A 24,803-nucleotide genomic window follows, 5' to 3' on the forward strand; every position below is an offset into this window, starting at 1 on the left:
TGTGTTTGTGTATAGAGCGGGTGTAACAGTATATCAGAATACATTGCAGGCAATCGCACAGGTTCAATACCTGCGTTCCATCCTCTTGCCTTACCCTCCATGGCTCTGTGTGTTGGAGGCGACATGTGGCTCATCTTGGGTTCCTGCTAATAGATTGTCATGTAATGCAGCTTATTTCCAGAAATCAGCAGATTCTCTAATACTTTAGTCTCTTTGATATCCGAAGCCCAAATCTGCAAAGCAGCTACTGCAAATGTTGGCGAACGGAAACCTGAACCGGACGCAGCATCCGACAGACGCTAACGCAACGTCATCCCGCTCACACGCTGTTTTCCAGGTAAGTTTACCCTTTAAATTCACTCATTTTAATTTTTTATTATTTTTTCAGCCTCTCCCTTCCACTTCTATGATTGTTACATCTTAGTAGCTCAATTTCTTGTGTCATTTTGCAGAAAATTAGGCTTAATGCCCTCTTGCGTTACTTGCAGTTCAAGGTGTTTTCCAGTGGAAATAAGTCATTGATCAGTGGGGATTCGACTGCTGCACCTGCACCGATTGGCTGAATGGAAAACTTTTTTCCAAAAGTAACGGCAATTATTCTCTTTGGGCTGGCAAGCGCTTCATTCGGCTTTTTTTAGATGGAAACTATACAGAGTAATGTCAATCTGTCAAACACTTATCCCCGCCCTGTAAGGCTTGATCCCATACACAGGAGCACTTGTTTGGCCAAGCACCATATACACTATTTGTCTGTTATCTTGAGTGCTGTGTGCTGATTTCCCAGTATCTTAAGTCACATGTTCAGCATGTCTTTCCCTGCCTACTGCTTGTAAAAAGTGACAGAGAGAAACCTTTCACAAGCAGGAGACGGGGGGAGTTGGTCAGATTCTTTATTAGTTGATATGCAGTTATTGTCACCAGGGCTCTATAGATTTAAAAAGTTTAATCCAACATTTCCAACTTACAAGATGCGTGACCCATGACGCCCTCATCTTGTCTGTTCTCTTCTAGATTTATGTCAAGCAGAAAGACCGTACAGCCAGCATCAACCAGGATATTCGCATGGCCAAAATGAGCCTAATTGATTTAGCCGGGTCAGAACGAGCCTCGACCACAAACGCTAAAGGCGAGCGGCAGAGAGAGGGCGCCAACATCAATCGTTCCCTGTTAGCGCTTATAAATGTCATTAACGCTCTGGCTGATGCCAAGGTACCCGCCGTCCTTTGATCTCGCATGCTTTTGGTGCTCGGCGCTGATTTCTTGCATGTGAGCACGATGCCTGATTAGTATCTTGGGGTGTTCAGAGCCTCATGAAAAAGCCTTCAGCGTCTGCTGTGTATTAATTTAATCTGCAGTTCCTGGGCACAAAGCAAACTCAGAGTAATTTTTTCCTTGCGTAAACCGATTGGACACTTGGCGCAGATTCGCTCTGTTTATGTTGAGATGTTCCACGACAAGAGGGACAGCATCACATCTGTAACACATGGTTCTTGTTTGTCACTTTTTATTCCCTTCACGACTGTAGAATTCCCAAGAACTGTGTTTGGAGATTTCCCATATTGACTGATTCTATAAATACGACCCGTTTCTTCTTCCTCCATTGTGTTCTATTTTACACATTTAAAGGGATTGTGCCGCCAATAATGTTGAGCAAATCTATCCACATGATTGGTGATTCAATGTATCATCGGTGCTGAGACCTCCATGAATAATGAGATTGAGGGTCACGTCTTGCCTTCCTGAATGTAGTGGTGGTGGCCACCACTCGTTTATTGTCTATGAAGACCGGTGGTCATACATTTGCCCACCCACAGACCCATAAAAATGAATAGTGGTGGTTACGCATGCGCATTCACTTGGGTTTTGGGATCCAGCAGCTGGACCCCCAACAATTGTACATTAGAGTTGGTACAAATCCATTGGCCACAGCCGTAAGAACCACCGCTTACCTGACAACATCCGCCGCTGTTTTTTTGATTAGTTGGCGCCAAAATGGCTAATCACAAAAAAGAGCCGCGGATGCTTCAGGGCTCGCTTCAAGTAGCCACAGGCTATGGTTGTTGTTGATGGACTGGGTTGTGCGTATCAATTGGGGAACAAGCTGCCAGACACAGTCAGACTCCCCATGAAAAGGGCAGAGAAGGTTTATTACTATCTCTGCTTTCCCAATTGCTGTGTACAAAATGCTGAAGAAGCGCAGTGAATGCAGTACAGGAAGTACTGATGGCGCGTCTTTCTTCTGAACCCAGAGATCACGCGATGGCTCGGTGTAGGGAGAGATCAGGAGATGTTGGGTCCTAGTAGATCTGATCATTTTCGCTATGCAGGAAGGAGGCTGAATTTCCTCTGTAACTTGAGCTAATATACCAGCCCCAGGTACAGGGAATCTCAGATAAAAAAAAAAAAAATGTATTTAAATGTTGAAAGGCCCCACTCCTCCCCCTAAAGTTTTTTTTTTATCTTATGGGGAATACAATGTGTGAATATATTACAAAAAACACACACACGTGTACACGTGTGTGTATGTATGTATGTATATATATGTATATATATATATATATATATATATGTATATATGTGTATATATATATATATATATATATATATATATATATATATATATATATATATATATATATATATATATACATTATGTATGTGTGTGTGTGTATATATATATATATATATATATATATATATATATATATATATATATTTGTCTAAGGGTCACTTCCATCTGTTTGTCTGTCTGTAATGGAAATACCGCGTCGCTGATTTATTTATCAGCAACGCCCACAGTTCGGCTGCAAATCACCCCTTCCTAATCTTCGTTAAACGGACTGCGTTATAGCGTGGTGTAACGCAGTCCGTTAATGCTGCTATTAACCCTGTAAGTGTGACCACGTAGCATATAGTACATGCCACGCAGTATATAACACAGCCCACGTAGCAAATAGCACAGCTACGTAGCAGATAACACAGCCACGTAGTATATAGCACAGCCCACACAGTGTATAACACAGCCCACGTAGTATATAGCACAGCCCACACAGTATATAACACTGCCCACGTAGTATGTAGCACAGCCCACGCAGTACATAACACAGCCACGTAGTATATTCCCCAGCTACGTAATACATTGCACAGCCACGTAGTGTATAGCACAGGCCACGTAGTACATAGCACAGTTCACGAAGTATATAACAGCCACGTAGTATATAGCAGAGACGCAGTATATAACACAGCCCACGTAGTATATAGCAATGTGGGCACCATATCCCTGTTTAGAAAAAATAATTAAAATAAAAAATAGTTATATACTCAACTTCTGGCGGCCCCCGGATCCAGGCGAGGGCGTTTAGCGATGCTCCGGTCCCAAGAATGCATTGCGGTCTCGCGAGATGGTGACGTAGCGACGCGGGATTTCCGTTACAGACAGACAAACAGACGGAAGGTATATATATATACCATATATTATTATGTAGTTACATTTTTTCTGGTGTTCTTTTTGTTGGTATTTTTTTATTTTACTTATTTCAAATGTGAAAAAGACGCCTTTCTTTTATTTTCACACTAATTATCGCAAGAATAAAAATAAAACCAGTATGAAAACATCATAACAATGAGGCCCCATGTATCAAAAAATAAAGGATGTAAAACCTATTTGAAAATCCAAACAAGAACGTTTTTTGCAGCTCTTTAAACTGCTTGAGCAAAAAATCTTCAAAATATGCCTGGGTCAGGAACAGGGGGCAAATGGCCTGGTCTTGAACTGACTAAAGTGGCCCCGACGTCTCCCCTGACATGTCCTTTTTAGTAAATGCTTGTATTCTACATGAAATATCTATTCTGGAGGTTTTTTTTTTTTGTTATAACTGTGTTATGTACTGTTCCTCTTTTATACTTCTTAGAAGTTTATGAATAAATTGACAACTGGGTGTTATCCTACCCATTCCTAGGGGGCGTGTTTGTGCAGTGTAACTGATCAGTGATTGGACAGTGTCAGATTATGTAGGGACACGCCCCCAGCTGGTACCATTCTTCTCTCTGTCCATCTTTAGTGACATGTCCTTGTCTAATTCGCATTGTCTTCTGTTGTAGAATAAGAAGGCTCACATCCCTTACAGGGACAGTAAGCTCACCCGCCTCCTGAAAGACTCCATTGGTGGCAACTGTAGGACGGTCATGATAGCGGCAATCAGCCCTTCGTGTCTAAGTTATGATGACACCTATAACACGCTAAAGTATGCCAACCGGGCCAAGGAAATAAAACTGTCGGTGAGTAGAAGAAAACTTGTCACCGGGTGGAAAGTGACCATTTGTTTTTTTTAATTAATCCCCGATGCTCCCTTTAGTATTGTTTTATATATACAATTTGCCATAGGAATCCGGAATTTTTTTTTACTGATTATTATAGTTTTTACTAAGTGGGTGTGGCTCAGGTTCCTCATGGGTGTGTCTTTTTAAACCTAAGTGGGTGTGGCTCTGGTTCCTCATGGGCGTGCCTTTAGGCAGCTCTACCTAATTACCCTATGAGCCATATCCATGCAAAGGTCCATATCTGTGGAACCATATGGCGGATTTATAGAAAACAAAAAAGTGGGAAACTCAGGGGAGCAACGGGAATAAATTAAGAAAAACTTGTCACAGAGGGGGGAGGCTCCTGCTGCAGAGAGGGGGAGGCTCCTGCTGCAGCCAGTCATTTTCCATCCACATACAAAACGGGGAAGAGGAGAAGGGAAGGCATGAATGAGGTTCTGAGACACTAAGAAGACTTATTTCTCAGTATTACTTGTAATATGAAATAGAATTAGAAATAAGGAAGAAATTAAGGAAGAAAGTTATTTCTAATTTTTGGATCTAAAAAAAGTAATAAAATCCCAGGTCACCTGTTACTTTTCATTTCCTGTTAATTTTGTTGTTTGTTTTCTTGTTTATAGCTGAAGAGCAACGTGATCAATTTGGACTGTCATATCAGCAAATATGCCGCCGTGTGCGAGGAACTGAAAGCTGAGGTGGGATGCCTGAATACAAAGCCTGGTGCAGGTAACAGGGCTGTGGTCATCATGACATTTTGCCTTTTCTATGAATAGGTGGCTGCACTAAAGGCCAAGCTGCGGTCCTATGAAATGAAGGAATCCAACCAAAAAACTACGGAATCATCGACTGTCTGCCACAGCCCTGTGCTGAGGAAATCCCCGAGGTAATCTTATTACATACCGCATTTTTCAGACTGAGACGCACCGAACCATAATACGCACCCAGGTTTTGGAGGAGGAAATTTATGAAAAAAAAAAAAAAAAAATTGAAGCAAAAAATGTGGTCAATTCTGTACTTAAAATCCCCTATCCTGGTAAATATGGTGCCCTCATCCCTATCCTGGCAGGAATGGTCACCCTCATCCCTATTCTGGTATGCAAGGTCCCCATCTCGTCCTAGTATGCAGGACCTCATCCTTAGTCTGGTATGATTGGCTCCCACCCCATCCCGGTATGCATGGCCCCATCAGAAAACATAAAAAATAAACATTACACTTACCTTCCCAGCGCTCCCTCGCAGCATCATGTTCCGATGCTGGTATGCATGGCCCCATCAGAAAACATAAAAAAAAAAAGAAAGAAAACATTACACTTTTAATATTTTTTCTGATGGGGCCATGCATACCAGGATGGCAAAGAGGACCAATCATACCAGGATGCTAAAGAGAAATGAATATTCATTGCCCTCCACGCCTATGGGCGTGGAATGCAGTGAATATTCATTTCTCTTTAGCAGCGGGCACAGGAGTTAGCCGCAGCAGCCGGCTCCTGCCTCTGACCTGCTGCTCCTCCGATGCTGCTGCCCCACCTCCCCACCACAGCCAGATCCAGTACATCCAATCTCTAACATGCACCCCCTTGTTTTCCTTCACATTTTTGGAGTAAAAAAGTGTCTTATAGTCTGAAAAATACGGTACATGCCTGGGAATAATACATGGCAAATTACTTTGCAAATGTATGTAAATTATTATATAATGCTTAATGTCTGTAGTTAAAAAAAAAAAAAAAAAATTGAGCAAATAAGGTCAAAAGGTGTGATAACTTCTGCAGTAAACCTTTTTTTTCTCTCCATTGCATGTATAATAAGAAAAATAGCTTATAGTCTTAATTAAAGGGATTGTCCAGGCTTTGGGCTCCAAGACTGCAAACTTGTGAATCTTCACCGTGCACACTTTCAGGATTCACCGGGAGCGGGCAGTCATGTGACCGCAAGAATGCGATTTGGATACTTTCGGCCACATTCCGACTAGACGTGTTTGACCTCGCTCAATTCACTTGCATTAAGTGTGACAGCACACGTCTAGTTGGCACGTGACCACATGTATGCAAACCGCGAGCACTTGTGGTCACACGCCCACCTGCTGCCAACACTGGAGAATCTTGAGAACACACACAGTGCGCGCTATGTGGAACAAACAATCTCAAGTTCAAGTCCCCCAGAGTCCAAAAAAGTAAGTGTTGGGAGGCTCCATCTATGAAAAAATATTGTTGGCTGTTTTTGTTCTTGCAAATTTCGGAATTCTTTTTTGACCAATTAAAAAATGAAAAATACTATACAAGTTTGCTATCACCATAATCAAACTGACATCTTGTTTCTGTCATTTTTGCTGCACACAGAACACTGTAAGGCCATGTTCACACAGTGCGTTTTTTACCGCGGAAACGCAGCGGTTTTGCCGCTGCGGTTCCGCGGCTGTTTTCCATGCAGGGTACAGTACACTGTACCCTATGGAAAACAGGACCCACTGTGCACATGGTCCTGAATTGAAAAAAAAAACCGCACTGATTAGCTGCGGTAAAAAAGAAGTACCATGTCACTTCTTTTTGTAAAACAGCAGCGGTTCTGCACCCATAGACCTCCATTGTGAGGTCAAACCCGCAGTAAAACCCGCAGATCAAAAATAGATCTGCGGGTTTTATTGCGGTTCGTGGTGCAGAACCGCTGCAGCAGGAAGTGCGGGGAAGCGGGCGGAAGTGCGTGGGTGGAGTGTGGCTGCCCCGATCCCACCCCCCCATGCTCCGATGCCCCTCCCCCGTGCTCCGATGTCACCCCCCCGTGCTCCGATGCCCCCCCCCCGTGCCCTAATCTCCCCCCCTTATACTTACCCGGCCTCCCGGTGTCCGTCCGGCCGTCTTCTCCCTGGGCGCCGCCATCTTGCAAAATGGCGGGCGCATGCGCAGTGCGCCCGCCGAATCTGCCGGCCGGCAGATTCGTTACAAAGTGCATTTTGATCACTGAGATATAACCTATCTCAGTGATCAAAATAAAAAAAATAGTAAATGACCCCCTCCCCCCCTTTGTCACCCCCATAGGTAGGGACAATTAAAAAAAATAATTTTTTTTTTTTTTTTTTTTTCACTAAGGTTAGAATAGGGTTAGGGGTAGGGTTAGGGTATTTTCAGCCATTTTAACCCTAAAAAAATTCCTAGAAAACTGCATCAAAAAATGCATCAAAAAAGGACCAAAAAAAGGACCTGCGTTTTCTGCCAAGAGCTGCAGTTTTTTAAAAAACAGTCCTGAAAAAAAAAGGATGGAAATCAGGAACGTGTGAACATACCCTTAAAGCGAAAGCTAAATTTAACAAAATGTTGGACAGCTGGATTTTTTTTCATTTTCACCACACTTGGAATTTTTTCCAATTTCTTAGTACATTAACTAGTAAAGTGAATGGTGTAATTCAAAACTACAATTCATCTTGCAAAAAAAAAGCCCTCATATGGTTATGTAGACGGAAAAATAGAGAAGTAGAGGGAAAAACGTAAGAAAAAAAAATCAGTCATTATTGGGTTAAACGGAACCTGTCGGGATGAATTTACTAGTGAAACTAGAGGTATGACTGTATAGGTCTTGGCTCAACAATAAAAATGACACCTTTCTTATAGTAATCCGATGTGCCAGCACTGAGAAATCAAGATTTGAAGCTACATGTAGAATTAGCCAGGAAGTGCTTTGGGGGCGTGTCAGTGCACTTCCCGGCCAATTTTACATGTAGCTTCAATGCTTGATTGCTCAGCGCTGGCACATCGGATTACTACAAGAAAGGTGTCATTTTTCTTGTTGTTCTGAGATCTATACAGCAATAACACTAGCTTTGGTCATAAAACTGTCTTGGCAAGTTTCATCTTGGTAAGATTGTGAGTTGTTTACAGTATAACTTAATTGTTTGTTCTTTTTTTTGTAAGAAACAAAGTTGTGGGTGACCATTGCAATAAATCTCCCATGTAGCCCCAGCCTAAATATTAACTGAGCAGTTTACTTGCAGTCAGTAATCTGATGCGTCCCATACATCCCCCGGTCCCGTTCCTATATGTCCTCCTGTCCGCGGTAGTTGCGTTCTCATTTATCTTGCCTGCCACTCACATGTTTGTACTCTACGCAAAGCTCCTCTCTCCCATCCACTGTTATTCTTTACGACGGGAACGTTCCTCCACTCAGGGGATCTGGGATTATTTAGCCGAAAATGTGTTACATATGCATCAGCTGCAGGGCTTCGGAAACATTTCTCCTTTAAGTTCTGTTCTCTCCCAATATTTTTTTTTTTATATTTCTGGCCATTAGCATCGAATCTGGAACAAGTAAAACAACAAAATAAAAGCGAAAAAATGTATAAAATGAAAATCCCGGGTATGCAGGGGGCGCTGGAAAATTATGCTTTGTTCTTTTAGGAAAAACGAAATAATTTTAGATTGGCTTTTCTTTTTATTTTTTAATATTTCGTGGAAAGTGGAGTTCCAGCTGGGTAATATGACATTTCGCTGCTTGTGGTCAAGGGTAACCTTTTTGAAGCTGCTTTCATAATCACGGCGGTGCTGTTATTGAAAAATTACCTAATATTGTAATACGATCAACCTATTACTACACAACTTCGCTACCCACAGCCACCATATTTCTTTGTACATTCCTTATTTCTACCGTAATGATTGACGAAGCAGCGTCTAGTCTAGGTTAAATTGCTGTGTATATAAAGTGCCCTGTATTTAGCACCATCCATCGTCCCATCAGCTCTGAGCAGCTACCCTATTCCTGCTGAAGATAAGCTTCCCCACAGCATGATGCCACCACCATGTGTGATGGTGGGGATGGTGTTTTTTGGGTGATGTGCAGTGTTAGTTTTCTGCCATATATAGCATTTAGCCCAAAAAGTTCTCATTTGACCAGAGAACCTTCTTCCACATGCTCACTGTGTCCCCTGCATGGCTTTTTGCAAACTGCAAATGGGACTTCTTATGGCTTGCTTTCGAAAATGTCTTTCTTCTTGCGAGTCTTCCATAAAGGCCAGATTTGTTGAGTATGACTAATAATTATCCCGTGGACAGATTCTCACACCTGAGCTATGGATTTCTACAGCTCCTCCATTGACCATGGACCTCTTGGCTGCTTCTCTAATTAGTGCTCTCCTTGCTTGGGATGTCGGTGTTGGTGGACGGCCATGTCTTGTAGGTTTGCAGTAGTCCCATACTCCTTCCATTTTTGGATGATGGATTGAAAAGTGCTCCATGAGATGTTCACAGCTTGGGCTATTTTTTTTTTTTTATAACCTAACCCTGCTTTATAACCCTTTTTTATAATCTAACCCTGCTTTATTCTTCTCCACAACTTTATCCCTGACCTGTCTGGTGTGCTCCTTGGTTTTCATGATGCTGTTTGATCCTTAATGTTTTCAAACAAACCTCTGAGGCCTTCACAGAACCGCTGTAGTTGTACTGGGTAGAAATTACACGTAGGTGGACTCGATGTACTAATTATGTGACTTCTGGAGACAATTGGTCACTAAGGATTTTATTTAGGGGTATCAGACTACAGGGGGCTGAATACAATTACACATCACAATTTTCATATTTATATTTTTAAGATTAGAAAAGCCTGTTTCATTTTCTTTACGCTTCACAAATACTTGCTATTTTGTGTAAAAATCCAAATTAAAATAAATGAAGGTTGGGAGTGTTACATGAAAAAAAAGGGTGTAAAAGTTCACAGGGTATGAATACTTTTTTTCAATTCACTGTATAATTTGTGCTCTCCATGGTCATATTCTGATGCACAGCTGTAGGTTTTGGTACATGATGCACATAGCTCCGGATGTTTTTACTTTTGGAATCTGACATTTTTATCAGGTGCGCGTCTGCTCCCTCTTCCCCACTTGTAATATATCCACTAGTCATCTGTGGAAGGGAATAAAGCGACCGTCCTTACCCCAGACACAGGATTTCCGTATACATTACTTTACCTGGTGCCCCTTTATGATCTTTGCTGCCTGCAACCATTCCCAAGTTCTGCGGTTACTCTCCCTGGCCCATAATTTTGAGAGCAGTAGAAAAGCTGCTTCTTGGTTGTCCTACGCTCCTTCCTTCTGTAGACCCCATACACATTAGATAAAACTTGGGCGACCATCTGATGTGTATAGGAGGTCTTCCGAATTTCCTTCTAAAGATGATGTCTGAAGAGAGAAGCATCGTTGGAATTTCAGCGTCCAATTCTTTTCAGGAGAGCCGCCAGCCTTCTCTTCCAACGTTGGAACTCTCGGCCAAGCTTACACCCCTGGACCAGCACCGGAGGGAGTATGTTTGTTTGTTATTTTAAAAGGGGAAAAGATAGGGGTGAACAAGTGGTTGTCCGTGTAGAAGACAACACTTTTGACTCCTCTAGACTGATATAGCCGTCACGGAGCTTGTCGGGGGCTTTGGTCTATGCCCAAAAGTAGAGCCCACTCCACAGATGGCAGATGTCGGCTCTATTATACAACATTCTCGCTGATCGCTGGTGCTAATTGCTGATAGCGGCAGTTAAGTTCCTCGATCCGGACGGCGGGCGGCCATCGGCTTCCCTGTGATTGTAGGGAGCTGGCGGGTTGAACACAACAGCTGGGGGATTATTTTGCCTATTTAATAACTTTATTTTCTTCTTCTTTTTTTGCCACAGTTTGGAAGAGCCTTTAGATACATCCAGTCCAGAGCAAGGTTGGAAGAAGCGACTGCAGTCCCTGAGCGATCTGTCCTCCGAGCACTTACATTACAAGCGGCATTCCAGGAAGAAGAAAGAAAATCGGGTAAGGGGGTATTAAATATCTAAATATTATGGGGGTTGTTCACTAGCGGATGATTTCTTGTTAAATGGATTTTCTGATTTTTTATTTTTTATTTTTTTATTTTGTAGTTTTATAAGAAAAAAAAAAAGTGTGCATTACTCATTCTCCCCAGGTCCACCGTTGAGTATCAACCACTGCTCCCAGTGTCTGTTATTGTCTGCAGCGCTGACGTTACATCTACAAGCTCAATCAGTGAGTTCATTAGATCTGTTAACTCATGGGCTCACTAATTAGCGATGTGACATCAGTGCTGCAGACAATAACAGACATTGTGAGCAGTATAGACTGGACCTGGGGAGGGCGAGTAAGCGCTCCTTTTTTTTTTTACGCAAAATGCAACCGATAGACATGGGTTAATTACTTTAAAGGGGTTGTCCACTTTTCAGACAACCCCTTACTCAGTCACTATGTTTCCCCCAAGTAAAATAATTACACTTGTGCTCACCGCTGGTGCAGATCCAGCGGTGTAGGCCCCGATTCCCGGGGTTTGCGTAACAATGTTATATCACACAATCCCCAGGAAAGCCAGTGCCAGCAACGGAGGCGAGTATAGCTGTTGTTATTTAACCTCTTTCTGACCTCGGACGGGATAGTACGTCCGAGGTCAGATCCCCTGCCGGGACATGTCAGCTGTTTTGAACACCTGCAATTCTGCTACATAGCAGCGATCAGCAGATCGCTGCTATGTAGCAGAGCCGATCGCGTTGTGCCTGCTTCTAGCCTCCCATGGAGGCTATTGAAGCATGGCAAAAGTAAAAAAAAAAGTTGAAAAAAATGTAAAAAAAATTAAAAAAAATATAAAAGTTTAAATCACCCCCCAATCAAAATAAATCAATAAAAAAATATAAAATCTACACATATTTGGTATCGCCGCACTCCGAATCGCCCGATCTATCAACTAAAAAAAAGCATTAACCTGATCGCTAAACAGCGTAGCGGGGAAAAAATTCAAAACGCCAGAATTACGTTTTTTTGGTCGCCGCAACATTGCATTAAAATGCAATAACGGGTGATCAAAAGAATGTATATGCACCAAAATGCTATCATTAAAAACGTCATCTCGGCACGCAAAAAATAAGCCCTCAACCGACCCCAGATCACGAAAAATGGAGACGCTACGAGTATCGGAAAATGGCGCAATTTTTTTTTTTTTAGCAAAGTTTGGAATTTTTTTTCACCACTTAGATAAAAAATAACCTAGTCATGTTAGGTGTCTATGAACTCGTACTGACCTGGAGAATCATAATGGCAGGTCAGTTTTAGCATTTAGTGAACCTAGCAAAAAAGCCAAACAAAAAACAAGTGTGGGATTGCACTTTTTTTGCAATTTCACTGCAATTGGAATTTTTTTCCCGTTTTCTTGTACACGACATGCTAAAACCAATGATGTCGTTCAAAAGTACAACTCGTCCCGCAAAAAATAAGCCCTCACATGGCCAAATTGACGGAAAAATAAAAAAGTTATGGCTCTAGGAAGGAGGGGAGTGAAAAACGAACACGGAAAAATGAAAAATCCCAAGGTCATGAAGGGGTTAACTTGAGGGAAACATGGGGATTGAGGAGTAATTTTTTTTCCTCTGTGGTGGGTCGCTGCAGGAAAATTGACCAGTTTCTGCTGAATACAGCGGATTGCGCGATAGTCCTAGGATCAGCACATACATATAATCTTCCCAAATAATCCCTTTAAGGGGTTTTATCAGGATTTTATAAAACCTGCCTCAAATAAGGAAATAAAATATACGGTAATGGCCAAAAGTGTTGGCACCCATGAAATTGTTCCAGAAAATGAAAATTATAGCAATTACACATGTTTTGTTATACAGATGTTTATTTATAAACAGAGAAGAAAGAAAAAGGCAAATAGGACATCATTTCACACAAAATCCCCAAAATGGACAGGACAAAATTGTTTCCACCTTTCCAAAATTGTGGGTAAACAACTTTGTTTCACGCATGTGATGCTCGTTCAAACTCACCTGTGGCAAGTAACAGGTTAATATGAAAATTTCACTTGAAACCACATAAAAAGGGGACGTTGACTCAATCTTTGCATTTTGTGTCTGTGTGTGTGTGTGCGCCACACTAAGCATGGAAAACAGAGAGAGAAGAGAACGGTCTGAGGACTGAGAACCAACATTGTTGAAAAATATCAACAATCTCAAGGTTACAAGTCCATCTCCAGACATCTTGATGTTCCTTTATCCACGGTGCGCAACATAATCAAGAAATGTACAACCCATGGCACTGTAACTAATCCAGATTGTGGATAAGCAGCCCCAGTCAAGTTTCAAAGAAATTCCAGCTGTCCTGCAGGCTCAGGGAGCATCAGTGTCAGCTCAAAGTATCCGTCCACATGTGAATGAAATGAAACTCTATGACCGGAGACCAAGAAGGACCCCACTGCTGACACAGACGCAAAAAAGCTAGACAGCAGTTTGCAAAAATGTACGTGAGTAATCCAAAATCCTTGTGGGAAAGCATCTTGTGGTCAGATGAGACCAAGATAGAATAGAATGAGGCCTACAAAGAAAGAACACAGTACCTACAGTCAAATATGGTGGAGGTTCAAAGATATTTTGGGGTTGTTTTGCTGCCTCCGGCTCTGGATGCCTTGACTGTGTGCAAGGCATCATTAAATCTGAAGATTACCAAAGGATTTTGGGTCACAAATGTAGTGCCCAATATCAGAAAGCTGGATTTATGTCCTAGGTCATGGGTCTTCCAGCAGGAGAATGACCCCAAACATACTTCAAGAAGCCCCCAGAAATAGATGGAAAAGGCCCCGGAGAGTTATGCAGTGGCAGCAATGGGTTCTGGTCGAAATCCCATTGAACACCTGTGGAGAGATCTTCACATTGTTGTTGGGAGAAGGCGCCTTCACACATGAGAGACCTGGAGCAGTTTACAAAAGAAGAAGTGGCGCAAAACTCCAGCTGAGAGGTGTAAGAAGCTTGTTCGTGGTTATAGGAAGCGATTGATTGCAGTTATTTATTCCGAAGGGTGTGCAACCAAATATTAAGTTGAGGGTGTCAACAATTTCGTCTGGCCCATTTTTGTGGGTTTTATGTGAAATTATGTCCAATTTGTCTTTTTTTCTCTCCTTTTTTGTGTTGTTCCAATACACACAAAGGAAATAAACCTGTATAACAAAACATGAGTAATTGCAATCATTTTCGGGGAGAAATACTGAAACAATTTCAAGGGTGCCAACACTTTCGGCCATGACTGTAAAAGAATACCATTTGCTCACCCATTTATACTCCTCCATCAGTCACCTGCAGGACCACCCGAGTGCCAGTGCTGATGCGGTGAGGGATTTAACAGTAAGTGATTATGTGCTTATTATAGAAAATTTATATTTTACAGCAAAATAAAACGTCACGCACGATGGGTTAAAATAGTAGACAATCAAGGGTGGTTGTTTTTTTTTTTTGTTGCTTTTTTGAACCCTGCAATCCCTCTCTTTCTGATGTCTGATTTGTAGCCATATTCCTGGTCCCGATTCATCAGTTATTTATGGCTCGGGGCTGGACAGGAAGTACAGGTACAATATGGCGGACACGTGAGAAGACTTGGCGGCCTTGTTTTCCCTCTGGTTGTACGTTATTCGTATATCTAGGCTTTAGCCAGCGTTTTCAGACATGTCGGAATTTCTCCTGAATGTGTGGATGCATTTATGGAGGGTGTGGGAGTCATGGGCCTGCTCAGCACTGACATCCTCCCCTGATTTATTGGCCACTGCAATCCCTTCTGTTCTCTCCGTGTGCCAGTCCACTTATCACCCGTCTAAAGCACGGCAACCGCTCCAGACAGGAGGTAATGTTTTTCATATGATGGGAAGAATTACAAATCACTACGGACAGGTCGACACTTGGAAGATCTACTGCCGAAAGAAATGTGGCTTGTGTTGGACTCGATTCTTCTTGGCTTAAATATTTCAGTAAGACGGGATAAAGAATTTGTGCTTATTCTTTAGTAAAATAAAAAAATGAGTATAGCGGTATTATATATTTTTGCAATGGGGGTCACTATGGAGGATAGATGGCACGGCCTCCGTCCAAACTGGCCACTCTCGGGCAGATATCTCAAGAGTATATACACCTAAAAGGCTCGGCTAAACACAACTTACCTCTACTCCTCCCCTTGGCAATTCAGTGCAAACGATTCAGGTTCCTTGTGACCACTGCAACCAGTCATTGATCCCTGCCGCAATATTGGCATGACGGCGCAGCGCTGAGCGGTGGAGCTAGCTAGTAGTCAGTGGCGTAACTTGAAGCAGGATCCAATGCAAAATCTTCAACATGGCACCCAAGTATCATGGGTGTTTTAGTAGTATTGTCTTCTCGAATGAGACTTTTTGGGATCCCCTAGACTTTGGGTCTAGTATGGCATGTGACTAACTGGCTGCAGTGGTCACGTCTTGGCTCCATAAGGAGCACTGGAGCATCTGCTTAGGATCGGATGGGGAAAGGAGAGAAGAGTATTGTGACTTTTTTTTTTTCCTCCCGACTCCATCATGAACATGCACACTCTGATTGGCTGAGCGTGAATGTTTATTTTCAATATGGCAAAGGGAAATGAGCTTCCACCTGGAAACCACTGATCTCCTGTTGGATCAAAAGAGATGCAGAAACTTGTGTCCCTCAATGGCGGGTGTTGGGAGGACAATTATGCACCTTGGATCAAGGCAAAATCGGCGAATTTGGAAGAAACTGAGGGTTATTTATAAATAGGGTCCTTCTTGGTTGAAGACGTTAAAACGTCCTCCGATCTTCTCTAGACTCCTCTACAAGAAAGAAGTCCTCACGTGTAGTCATCAGCCCCAGCAGATGTCTGCATGACCGTCATACATCACGTCGTGGATGCAAAAGCGATTGGAGAGAGACATTCTTGATGAAGGCGTCCTTGCCGTAGAAGTAATTCATCAGGCCAGGGCTTCAGAGATGATGTCCTGGCCACTTGTCTACGTTCTCCTGATATCTTAAGCATCTGTCGGTTGTTTTTGGCTTTCCGAGGCAGTCGGCTCCCAGCGGCCTCCTCTTTATACCATGTGGTGTGAACAAGGTCACTCGCAAAGGTTACTCCTGCCTGGATCCTCTGCAAGTGCTGGATCTGGGAAAGACCTTTTTCTCCTTTTCAACTCCTTCATCAGAAGAATCTGTACCCATATGGATGAGTCCTCTCCTTTGACATGCATCAATACTCCCATCAGCGATATGAGATCATAGGACCACCCTAGGGGTGGTGGAGACTTTGTAACTTTTGGCTTTTTTCTGAGCTCCTTGCAGCTGATTTCTTTTTTTACCACAGATCACATAAAAGTTAAATGTACAGGGAAATAAAGCCGAACTGATTACAATTTTTATGGCATCTCGAGTTCAAAAATTGTTTTTAACCCCTAAATACATGTATTTGCGTTAAAAAAAAAACAGTGGACACAAAATGGATAGGCTCGGTTAATATTTATCTAGGCAGGAGGCTCGTTGACAAATGTAGGAGGAAATGAGTCAGGTTTTTAATTGATTAAGCTAAGTAGTAGCATGCATCAAACAACATCATATAAACGAAGGAGCACACCAGACAGGTCAAGGATAAAGTGGGGAAGAATAAAACCGGGTTAAGTTACATAAAATTTTTTTTACAAAAAATAGCTCATGCTGGGGAGGGTGAGTAAAGCACACACTTTTCTACTTTTCTTTCTTTTTTTTTCTTCTTTTTTTTAAGGTGGTGGGGGTGATTTTCCGAAACCAGAAAATCCCATAAACTCGAATGTCACGGATTATAACCTTAGCTGAACTTTCATATATGTCCTTTTGCAACCGCCCCCATCAGGACCACCCAAGCCGCTCTTACAGGACGTACGGACCCTGGTTGCCCCTAGTCTTGTGATGGTGTGGGGAGGAGAAAGGCATCTACTTACCGTACCTGGCTAATTTGCCCCCTTGTGGCTACATTGCCCTCAATATCATCTTGTCCCGCTACCTTTCGAAATATTGCGTGTCTAGCAGTAGACGCTGGCTATTAACAGAAATATTCATAATTATTATTAAAACCTTTGTCAATTCTTCATAAATGAGCGAGAATGCAATTAATGCGCCATAAAATGTATCATTGGCCGCTGTTCTGACAGATTTGCATGTTAATCATACGTCGCCGCCGGTGGGCGCAGGGATGCAGCTGGGACTAATAATTGGGTACATGATGCCGCGTACCAGTGACGACCATCATTACCAATGTGTTTCCTATTATTCCGGTTCTCCGAAGACATTTATCCCTTTTCTGCTCCTATATACACTCTTAACAATTTTGATACACATCACTCTATTAGTATGTGAACCCTCCATAACGCAAAGGGATCCCACATACTGTAGGTGGGGATTTAATTTCGGGGGGCCCCCTCCCTTGTTCATTTATGGTCCTAATTATAGGCACTGCACACTTTTACAAACATACATAGCTTTGGAAATATCCTGTTTTTTTTGTATGCAGCTCCCTTGCAAACCTGGTCTATAGGGTTATATGGTGATTTAAAGGGATTGGACACTTTTTTTTTTTTTTTTTTTTAATACTTAAATGCATACATGTAAGGCTAAAAATCATTTTTGCAATTGGGTTTCATTAAAATTTTTGCTCCGTTTGGCTTCTACAGCCTTAGTGTTGCAGTGTTTATTGCTGGCTGCAGATCGAGTTAACTGAGAATCTGTCATTCAGCTCGCCCTCATGATCTGTCGTGGAGTTTGTAACTTTCATCTGTCTTTTTTTTTTTTGTGGTCTTTTTTTTTTTTGTGCAACTCTCAGCTGGTTTATAACCACAAACCATATTAACGTTGGCTGTGAAAGGAAACCAAAGAGCCTGTAAAAGCCAAACGGTGCAGAACTTTTAGTGAAACCCAATTGCAAAAATGACTTTTAGCCCCAAATACGTGCATTTAAGTGGAAAATAAAAAATTGTCAACAGATGTGGACAACCCCTTTAAGCTCGGTCAGGTAGGGTCTGGCTATTGAAACCATAACATGGGTGCTAAAATTTAAGCATGACCCCATAACCAAGGCATGAATTGCATGTTTTTTGGGGTTTTTTTTGTATATGTTCTGCCACTATTTCCCATCTGTCAGTAATGTGACTGTTGCAGACTATCGCTGGCCTCCGTGGTCATGTGCCATACATACAGATTCAACGCGGAGGCCCTTGATTGGCTGTAGTGGTCAGGTGACTGATAATGGGACATTATCACCCTAAAGACCCCTCGTGTATTTGGAGATTAAAGGTTCGCTATTTCTTTATTTTACAACATTCTCTTACCTGGGACAGACTTTGTAACATTCTGGAAAATCCCTTTTAATTGTCCTTATTTTGTCTTCTTTTTTTTTTTTTTTTAGGATTCTGGATCTGAGAGCTTTGAAAGTGAAGCTGGAGAGACGAATCTTAGTCTCCTGCTGGGTCCCCACCATCATAACACAGAGAAGTAAGTGGCTTAGAAAAGTCACCATGTTCTTTTCATGCAGTAATATAATTTTCTGCAGCAAGTCACTCGCGATAAATTGGTAGCCACTGGGTTTATTTTGTTAGCCAGGGCAGAACCAGTGGGTGTGTTCCTTTAAATTCTGGTGTAGCTAAGGTTCCAATATATGGTCCAGAACTTTTATCCGGTGCTCACTATACATTGCAAAAAGTTATGAGTTCACGTAGAATAGATCGTCCCTTGCTGCTATAATATATGTGACTTTTTCCGTATTCCTAAAGGGCTATTCCTATACCTATCACTAAGATATGCCATCACTTGAAGAGAACCTGTCAGAAGTGGCCATTATTTTCCTCTTCTTTTACTCCTTTTTTACTTGAGTATTCTTTTTTTATTTTTTTGAAAATCCTCCATACGGTTCCTGAGATATCTGCCTTTTTCCAAGAGGGAGTTGTTCACAGGATCCTCAGGGGCGTGTCTTTAGGCTGCTATGCATAATTAACATTTGAGCCACGCCCCCAAGGAACATAACTATTAGAAATTAGACTAAAAAGGCCTATATCTCAGGAACCGTATGGCGGATTTTAATTTTTTTAATAAATATATATTTGCAGGTGGCCGGAACACTACCACACCGATATTTTCAATGATTAGTGGAGGTCCGACCTCTAGGACCCCACTGATTCTAAGAGATGGCATATCCTGGCGATACGCTATCACTTCCTGAGACTGAGGAGCTCCTTTAATAATCATATAATGTAGACTTCTGCCTTTTCTAAATCTTTGTGTTTTGTTTCCTCACTTTTCCTCTGCTTGATGTCAGCGAATAATGCACTAAAATCAGCACTTGCATTTAGGATGTATTTATGTTGTAGTACAAAAAAAAAAAAGCTGTTGCATTTTCAGCACTTTTTTCAACATTGAGCATAATGTGCGGCCAATGAATTCCATGTATGTGCAGTGTATAAAGCATGTTTACCGCAAGGTGTGAACGCAACCTTAGAGTTCTTGTCTGTTCCCAGACTGGTCACTGCCCTCCTGAATGTTGCGCGCAGGCAGCATACCATCCTGAAACAAGCCAACCTGCAGACCCCGGAGATTGATGCCGATCTGCAAGCCCTGGAGCTGTTAATCGCGGGGGAGCGAGGGGTCATGGATACGACGCCGACGGAGAAAAAGCAAAAATCAGACGTGTGTGAAGAAGACGGCGGTAAAAGCCTCAAAGAAGGCGCTAGCTGGATGCCACCAATGAAGGGTGAGTTCAGCGTTGGTAGCGGATTCTGGGAGATGCAATAAATGCAGACGTGACGGGAAAGTGACCTCTGATTCTGCGCTGCAGCCACTTAGTCCGCCTGCTGAACAGGGGAACTACAGCACAGCCTCATGGGCTCTGCGCAGCCATGTGCTCCGGAGCTCTGCTGTGCAAAGAAATGGGACTGGCTGCAGGGATCTGCAAAGCTGGTGGCCAGGGATGGCGGTGCACAAGGTTCTGCACAGCTGGTGGCCAGGGATAGCGGTGCTCAGGCATCTGAAAAGCTGGTGGCCAGGGATGGCGGTGCACAGGGTTCTGCACAGCTGGTGGCCAGGGATGGCGGTGCACAGGGTTCTGCAAAGCTGGTGGCCAGGGATGGCAGTGCACAGGATTCTGCACAGCTGGTGGCCAGGGATGGCGGTGCACAGGGTTCTGCAAAGCTGGTGGCCAGGGATGGCGGTGCACAAGGCTCTTCAAAGCTGGTGGCCAGGGATGGCGGTGCACAGGGTTCTGCAATGCTGGTGGCCAGGGATGGCGGTGCACAGGGTTCTGCAATGCTGGTGGCCAGGGATGGCGGTGCACAGGGTTCTGCACAGCTGGTGGCCAGGGATAGCGGTGCTCAGGCATCTGAAAAGCTGGTGGCCAGGGATGGCGGTGCACAGGGTTCTGCACAGCTGGTGGCCAGGGATGGCGGTGCACAGGGTTCTGCAAAGCTGGTGGCCAGGGATGGCGGTGCACAGGGTTCTGCACAGCTGGTGGCCAGGGATGGCGGTGCACAGGGTTCTGCAATGCTGGTGGCCAGGGATGGCGGTGCACAGGGTTCTGCAAAGCTGGTGGCCAGGGATGGCGGTGCACAGGGTTCTGCACAGCTGGTGGCCAGGGATGGCGGTGCACAGGGTTCTGCAAAGCTGGTGGCCAGGGATGGCGGTGCACAGGATTCTGCACAGCTGGTGGCCAGGGATGGCGGTGCACAGGGTTCTGCAAAGCTGGTGGCCAGGGATGGCGGTGCACAAGGCTCTTCAAAGCTGGTGGCCAGGGATGGCGGTGCACAGGGTTCTGCAATGCTGGTGGCCAGGGATGGCGGTGCACAGGGTTCTACAAAGCTGGTGGCCAGAGATGGTGGTGCACAGGGTTCTGTAAAGCTGGTGGCCTGGGGTGGTCGTGCACAGGGTTCTGCAAAGCTGGTGGCCAGGGATGGTGGTGCACAGGGTTCTGCAATGCTGGTGGCCAGGGATGGCGGTGCACAGGGTTCTGCAAAGCTGGTGGCCAGGGATGGCGGTGCACAGGGATCTGCACAGCTAGTGGCCAGGGATGGCGGTGCACAGAGTTCTGCACAGCTGGTGGCCGGAGATGGCGGTGCACAGGGCTCTGGTGAGTGATACATTGTGCTCCGTACACTGAACCCTCAGATGATGGATATATACTGGAGATTTACGGCAGCTGTTCCCGCGGCAGCTATAGATCACGGCTCTGCGTGCGCTCGCTCTTGTAGTTGTCGCCTCTCTTCGCTGTGGACGCTGCTGATGACACTTTTATTTTCGGATTTGCTTGTCATTTATAGCGCTCCATTTGCAATGATGGCTGCAAAGCCGTAAAACAATCCCTTCCCAATGGAGCAAAACCAAACTCTCTGGCCCGTATAGGTTCGGGTCTAGATGAGCCGAGACATTGAGGTCATGTGGAATCATTATTTATTACCGCAGATTAATATGCCACAAGCCGGAGCAGAGGGAATCTGGTGAGAATATGGGGGTTATTACTGTTTATATACATATTCTGCTGCTTTATTCTATAGGGGTTGTGCAAGACACAAATTTGTATATTAGGCATGGATGCTTTATAAAAAAAAAAAAAAAAAAAAAAAGCCCTAATCAAGTGGATCCTGCGCCGACTATGGAAGCGATGTGTCTCAATTCAGAAGTCACATGACCACTGATTGACTGCAGCGGTCGCGTGACTATAAGAGCGCGTCATCAGATGTTACAGATAGACCCTTCAGGAGCGGAGATTGATCCCACATTAAATTGAATTTTAATCTATACTTTGTTTTTTGTTGCATTTTAGATATTTTTCCCGAAATTAAGGCTGAGGAACCAGTTGTCCAAGCACCTACCACCAGGAAAAGGCAGCCAACGAAACGCAGCCGCCAGACGCTTCTTCCAGACACCAGCCCCACGCTCTGCAGCCCTGTGGTGCCAGTGAAAAGGAGAAGACAAGATACTCGCACCCCATCTAAATCCAGCCCAGTCCTTCCCAGCACCCCAGAGGTTCACGCCAAAAGACTAAGAAAATCCTCCATCCCCAGCCGACCAAACCTCAGATCTAGCTCTCATCTGCTATCCAATAAAGCCCCTGACCTCCCTGGCGCCGGTCAGTCTAAGCTGTCTTTCGGCACTCCAAAGCAGCTCTCTCAACCACTCACAAAGGGCCGGGTACCGCTGGGAACGTCTGCCCTCCAGAACAGCGCCAGACTGCCTGCGGCAGCCCTCAGTGTCAGGGACATGAACACCACGTTCGACTTGTCTGAAGACGCCTGGATGACGTCTGAGAAGGGCAAACCCCTCACTTCTGGACCTTCTGAATTCCCCGGCTGGGAAAATGTTGGATTATCACAGATCGATTGCACGTTCATAAAAAGGTTGGTAATTGGTCAGAAATTAATTTTATTGGGCTGAGGTTGCTAATACCATACGCATACAAAGGAAATGATGGATAAAGGAAGATCTTTTGGTTGTCATGTTTGATGCTACTGATGATTGACAGTTCAGATTGTGGCATGGTCATGTTGCTAGCCCGAACTGTGGCTCTCCAATGCTTGTAATTGCTGGTTTCTTGCCCATGCTGATATACTGCAGAGGTGGCCGGAACAAGCCGTACACAATAAAAAGTAAAAATCCCTCCATTTTTGAGAACAGAAGGGAGGTAATAACGAAAGTCTTCTTTTAATTACAGCTCGGAGATTCCTGTGTTTACAACAAAGGGCCCCTCGTCGTCTTCGTGCGCTTCAAGTATGAAGTCGTGCTCTCAGAGAAGGAGACGACCTATGAGGTGAGTGTTCAGCGAGTAAGTAACCCGTTACATGGGCCTGCCAGTAATCTATTTGGGTGTTTTCCCTATAACTTTCTCCATCTACCTGATCCGGTGTATTCAGTAATGATCCAGACCACAAATACTCTCCGATGTTAGTAACTTGTGTCGTCCCCTTCTTCACGGGCCTCACAGATGTCTGTTTTCCTCCAGCGCCTCTTCCGCCCGCGTGGGCAGCGGGACGATCAGCCAAAGTCGTATTGCCAGGCTGCAGCTGAGCACAACAAAGCCGATGCAGCGGCCGCCGACCATTGCAGGTGAGCGGGTTTGTTTTCTGATTTGAAGCCTACCGTATTGTTCCTTACTACGATCCTCGCAGCAGATCTGGTTATTGCTCTGCCACGTAGTACGCTGAAGAGGGAGTAGGAGTGACTCTGAAAGGCGCCGACAGTAAACCTTCCGATTGGGGATGTCTTCCCCCAGTAAGCACAGAACACTTGCATTTCGTCTCGTGAGATTATGTTGCACGTCACACTTGTCCTATAGCTGGCAACTTTTTTATTTTATTTTTTTACTATAATTTACTGCGTAGACTGGATTTTATTTCATGCGCGCAGCAAGACACAGGCACTTCTTAAGGTACCGTCACACTTAGCGACGCTGCAGCGATACCGACAACGATCCAGATCGCTGCAGCGTCGCTGTTTGGTCGCTGGAGAGCTGTCACACAGACAGCTCTCCAGCGACCAACGATCCCGAGGTCCCCGGTAACCAGGGTAAACATCGGGTTACTAAGCGCAGGGCCGCGCTTAGTTACCCGATGTTTACCCTGGTTACCATCCTAAAAAGTAAAAAAACAAACGCTACATACTTACCTACCGCTGTCTGTCCTCGGCGCTCTGCTTCTCTGGTCTGGCTGTGAGCGCCGGGCAGCCGGAAAGCAGAGCGGTGACGTCACCGCTCTGCTTTCCGGCCGCTGTGCTCACAGCCAGACCAGAGAAGCAGAGCGCCGAGGACAGACAGCGGTAGGTAAGTATGTAGCGGTTGTTTTTTTTACTTTAACGATGGTAACCAGGGTAAACATCGGGTTACTAAGCGCGGCCCTGCGCTTAGTTACCCGATGTTTACCCTGGTTACCAGCGAAGACATCGCTGAATCGGTGTCACACACGCCGATTCAGCGATGTCTGCGGGAGATCCAGCGACCAAATAAAGTTCTGGACTTTCTTCCCCGACCAGCGACAGCACAGCAGGGGCCTGATCGCTGCTGCCTGTCACACTGGACGATATCGCTAGCGAGGACGCTGCAACGTCACGGATCGCTAGCGATATCGTCTAGTGTGACGGTACCTTTACTCTAGCGGCTATCAGATTAATGTGGTAACCGCTACTGGACAATGCCTAAATAAAAAAAAAAAAAATACGATCACTGCAGCTTCCTGACCGAACCGTTAACGCTGCAGCCCATCGGAAGTTGGTGATAGGCTGCGGCACAAACGTAATGTAAACTGTCAACAGGCTCCGATGGGCTGCAGCACTAATGTAACGTAAACCGTCAACAGGCTCCGATGGGCTGCAGCACTAATGTAACGTAAACTGTCAACAGGCTCCGATGGGCTGCAGCACTAATGTAACGTAAACTGTCAACAGGCTCTGATGGGCTGCAGCACTAATGTAACGTAAACTGTCAACAGGCTCCGATGGGCTGCAGCACTAATGTAACGTAAACCGTCAACAGGCGCCAATGGGCTGCAGCACTAATGTAGCGTAAACTGTCAACAGGCACCGATGGCCTGCAGCACTAATGTAACGTAAACCGTCCACAGGCGCCAATGGGCTGCAGCACTAATGTAACGTAAACTGTCAACAGGCGCCGATGGGCTGTAGCACTAACCTAAACAATCAACAGACTCTGATGGGCTGCAGCACTAATGTAA

The 24,803-nt window shown here is 44.3% G+C and overlaps 1 protein-coding gene across 1 annotated transcript in view; it reads left to right on the top strand.

Annotated features, from left to right (window-relative positions):
• The window catches only part of KIF18B (kinesin family member 18B), a 40,875-nt gene that overhangs the window by 10,958 nt on the left and 5,114 nt on the right, over nt 1-24,803 (top strand). The window contains exons 5-15 of the mRNA XM_069741001.1: nt 227-337; nt 1,012-1,209; nt 4,102-4,278; nt 4,941-5,015; nt 5,094-5,203; nt 10,960-11,086; nt 18,506-18,591; nt 19,611-19,843; nt 21,905-22,478; nt 22,793-22,888; nt 23,081-23,184. Of these exons, the coding sequence (XP_069597102.1) occupies nt 227-337; nt 1,012-1,209; nt 4,102-4,278; nt 4,941-5,015; nt 5,094-5,203; nt 10,960-11,086; nt 18,506-18,591; nt 19,611-19,843; nt 21,905-22,478; nt 22,793-22,888; nt 23,081-23,184 (1,891 nt within the window). The remainder of the gene's footprint in view (nt 1-226; nt 338-1,011; nt 1,210-4,101; nt 4,279-4,940; nt 5,016-5,093; nt 5,204-10,959; nt 11,087-18,505; nt 18,592-19,610; nt 19,844-21,904; nt 22,479-22,792; nt 22,889-23,080; nt 23,185-24,803) is intronic.

This window comes from Ranitomeya imitator, chromosome 10 (genome assembly GCF_032444005.1).
Source record: "Ranitomeya imitator isolate aRanImi1 chromosome 10, aRanImi1.pri, whole genome shotgun sequence".
Classification (NCBI taxonomy): domain Eukaryota; kingdom Metazoa; phylum Chordata; class Amphibia; order Anura; family Dendrobatidae; genus Ranitomeya; species Ranitomeya imitator.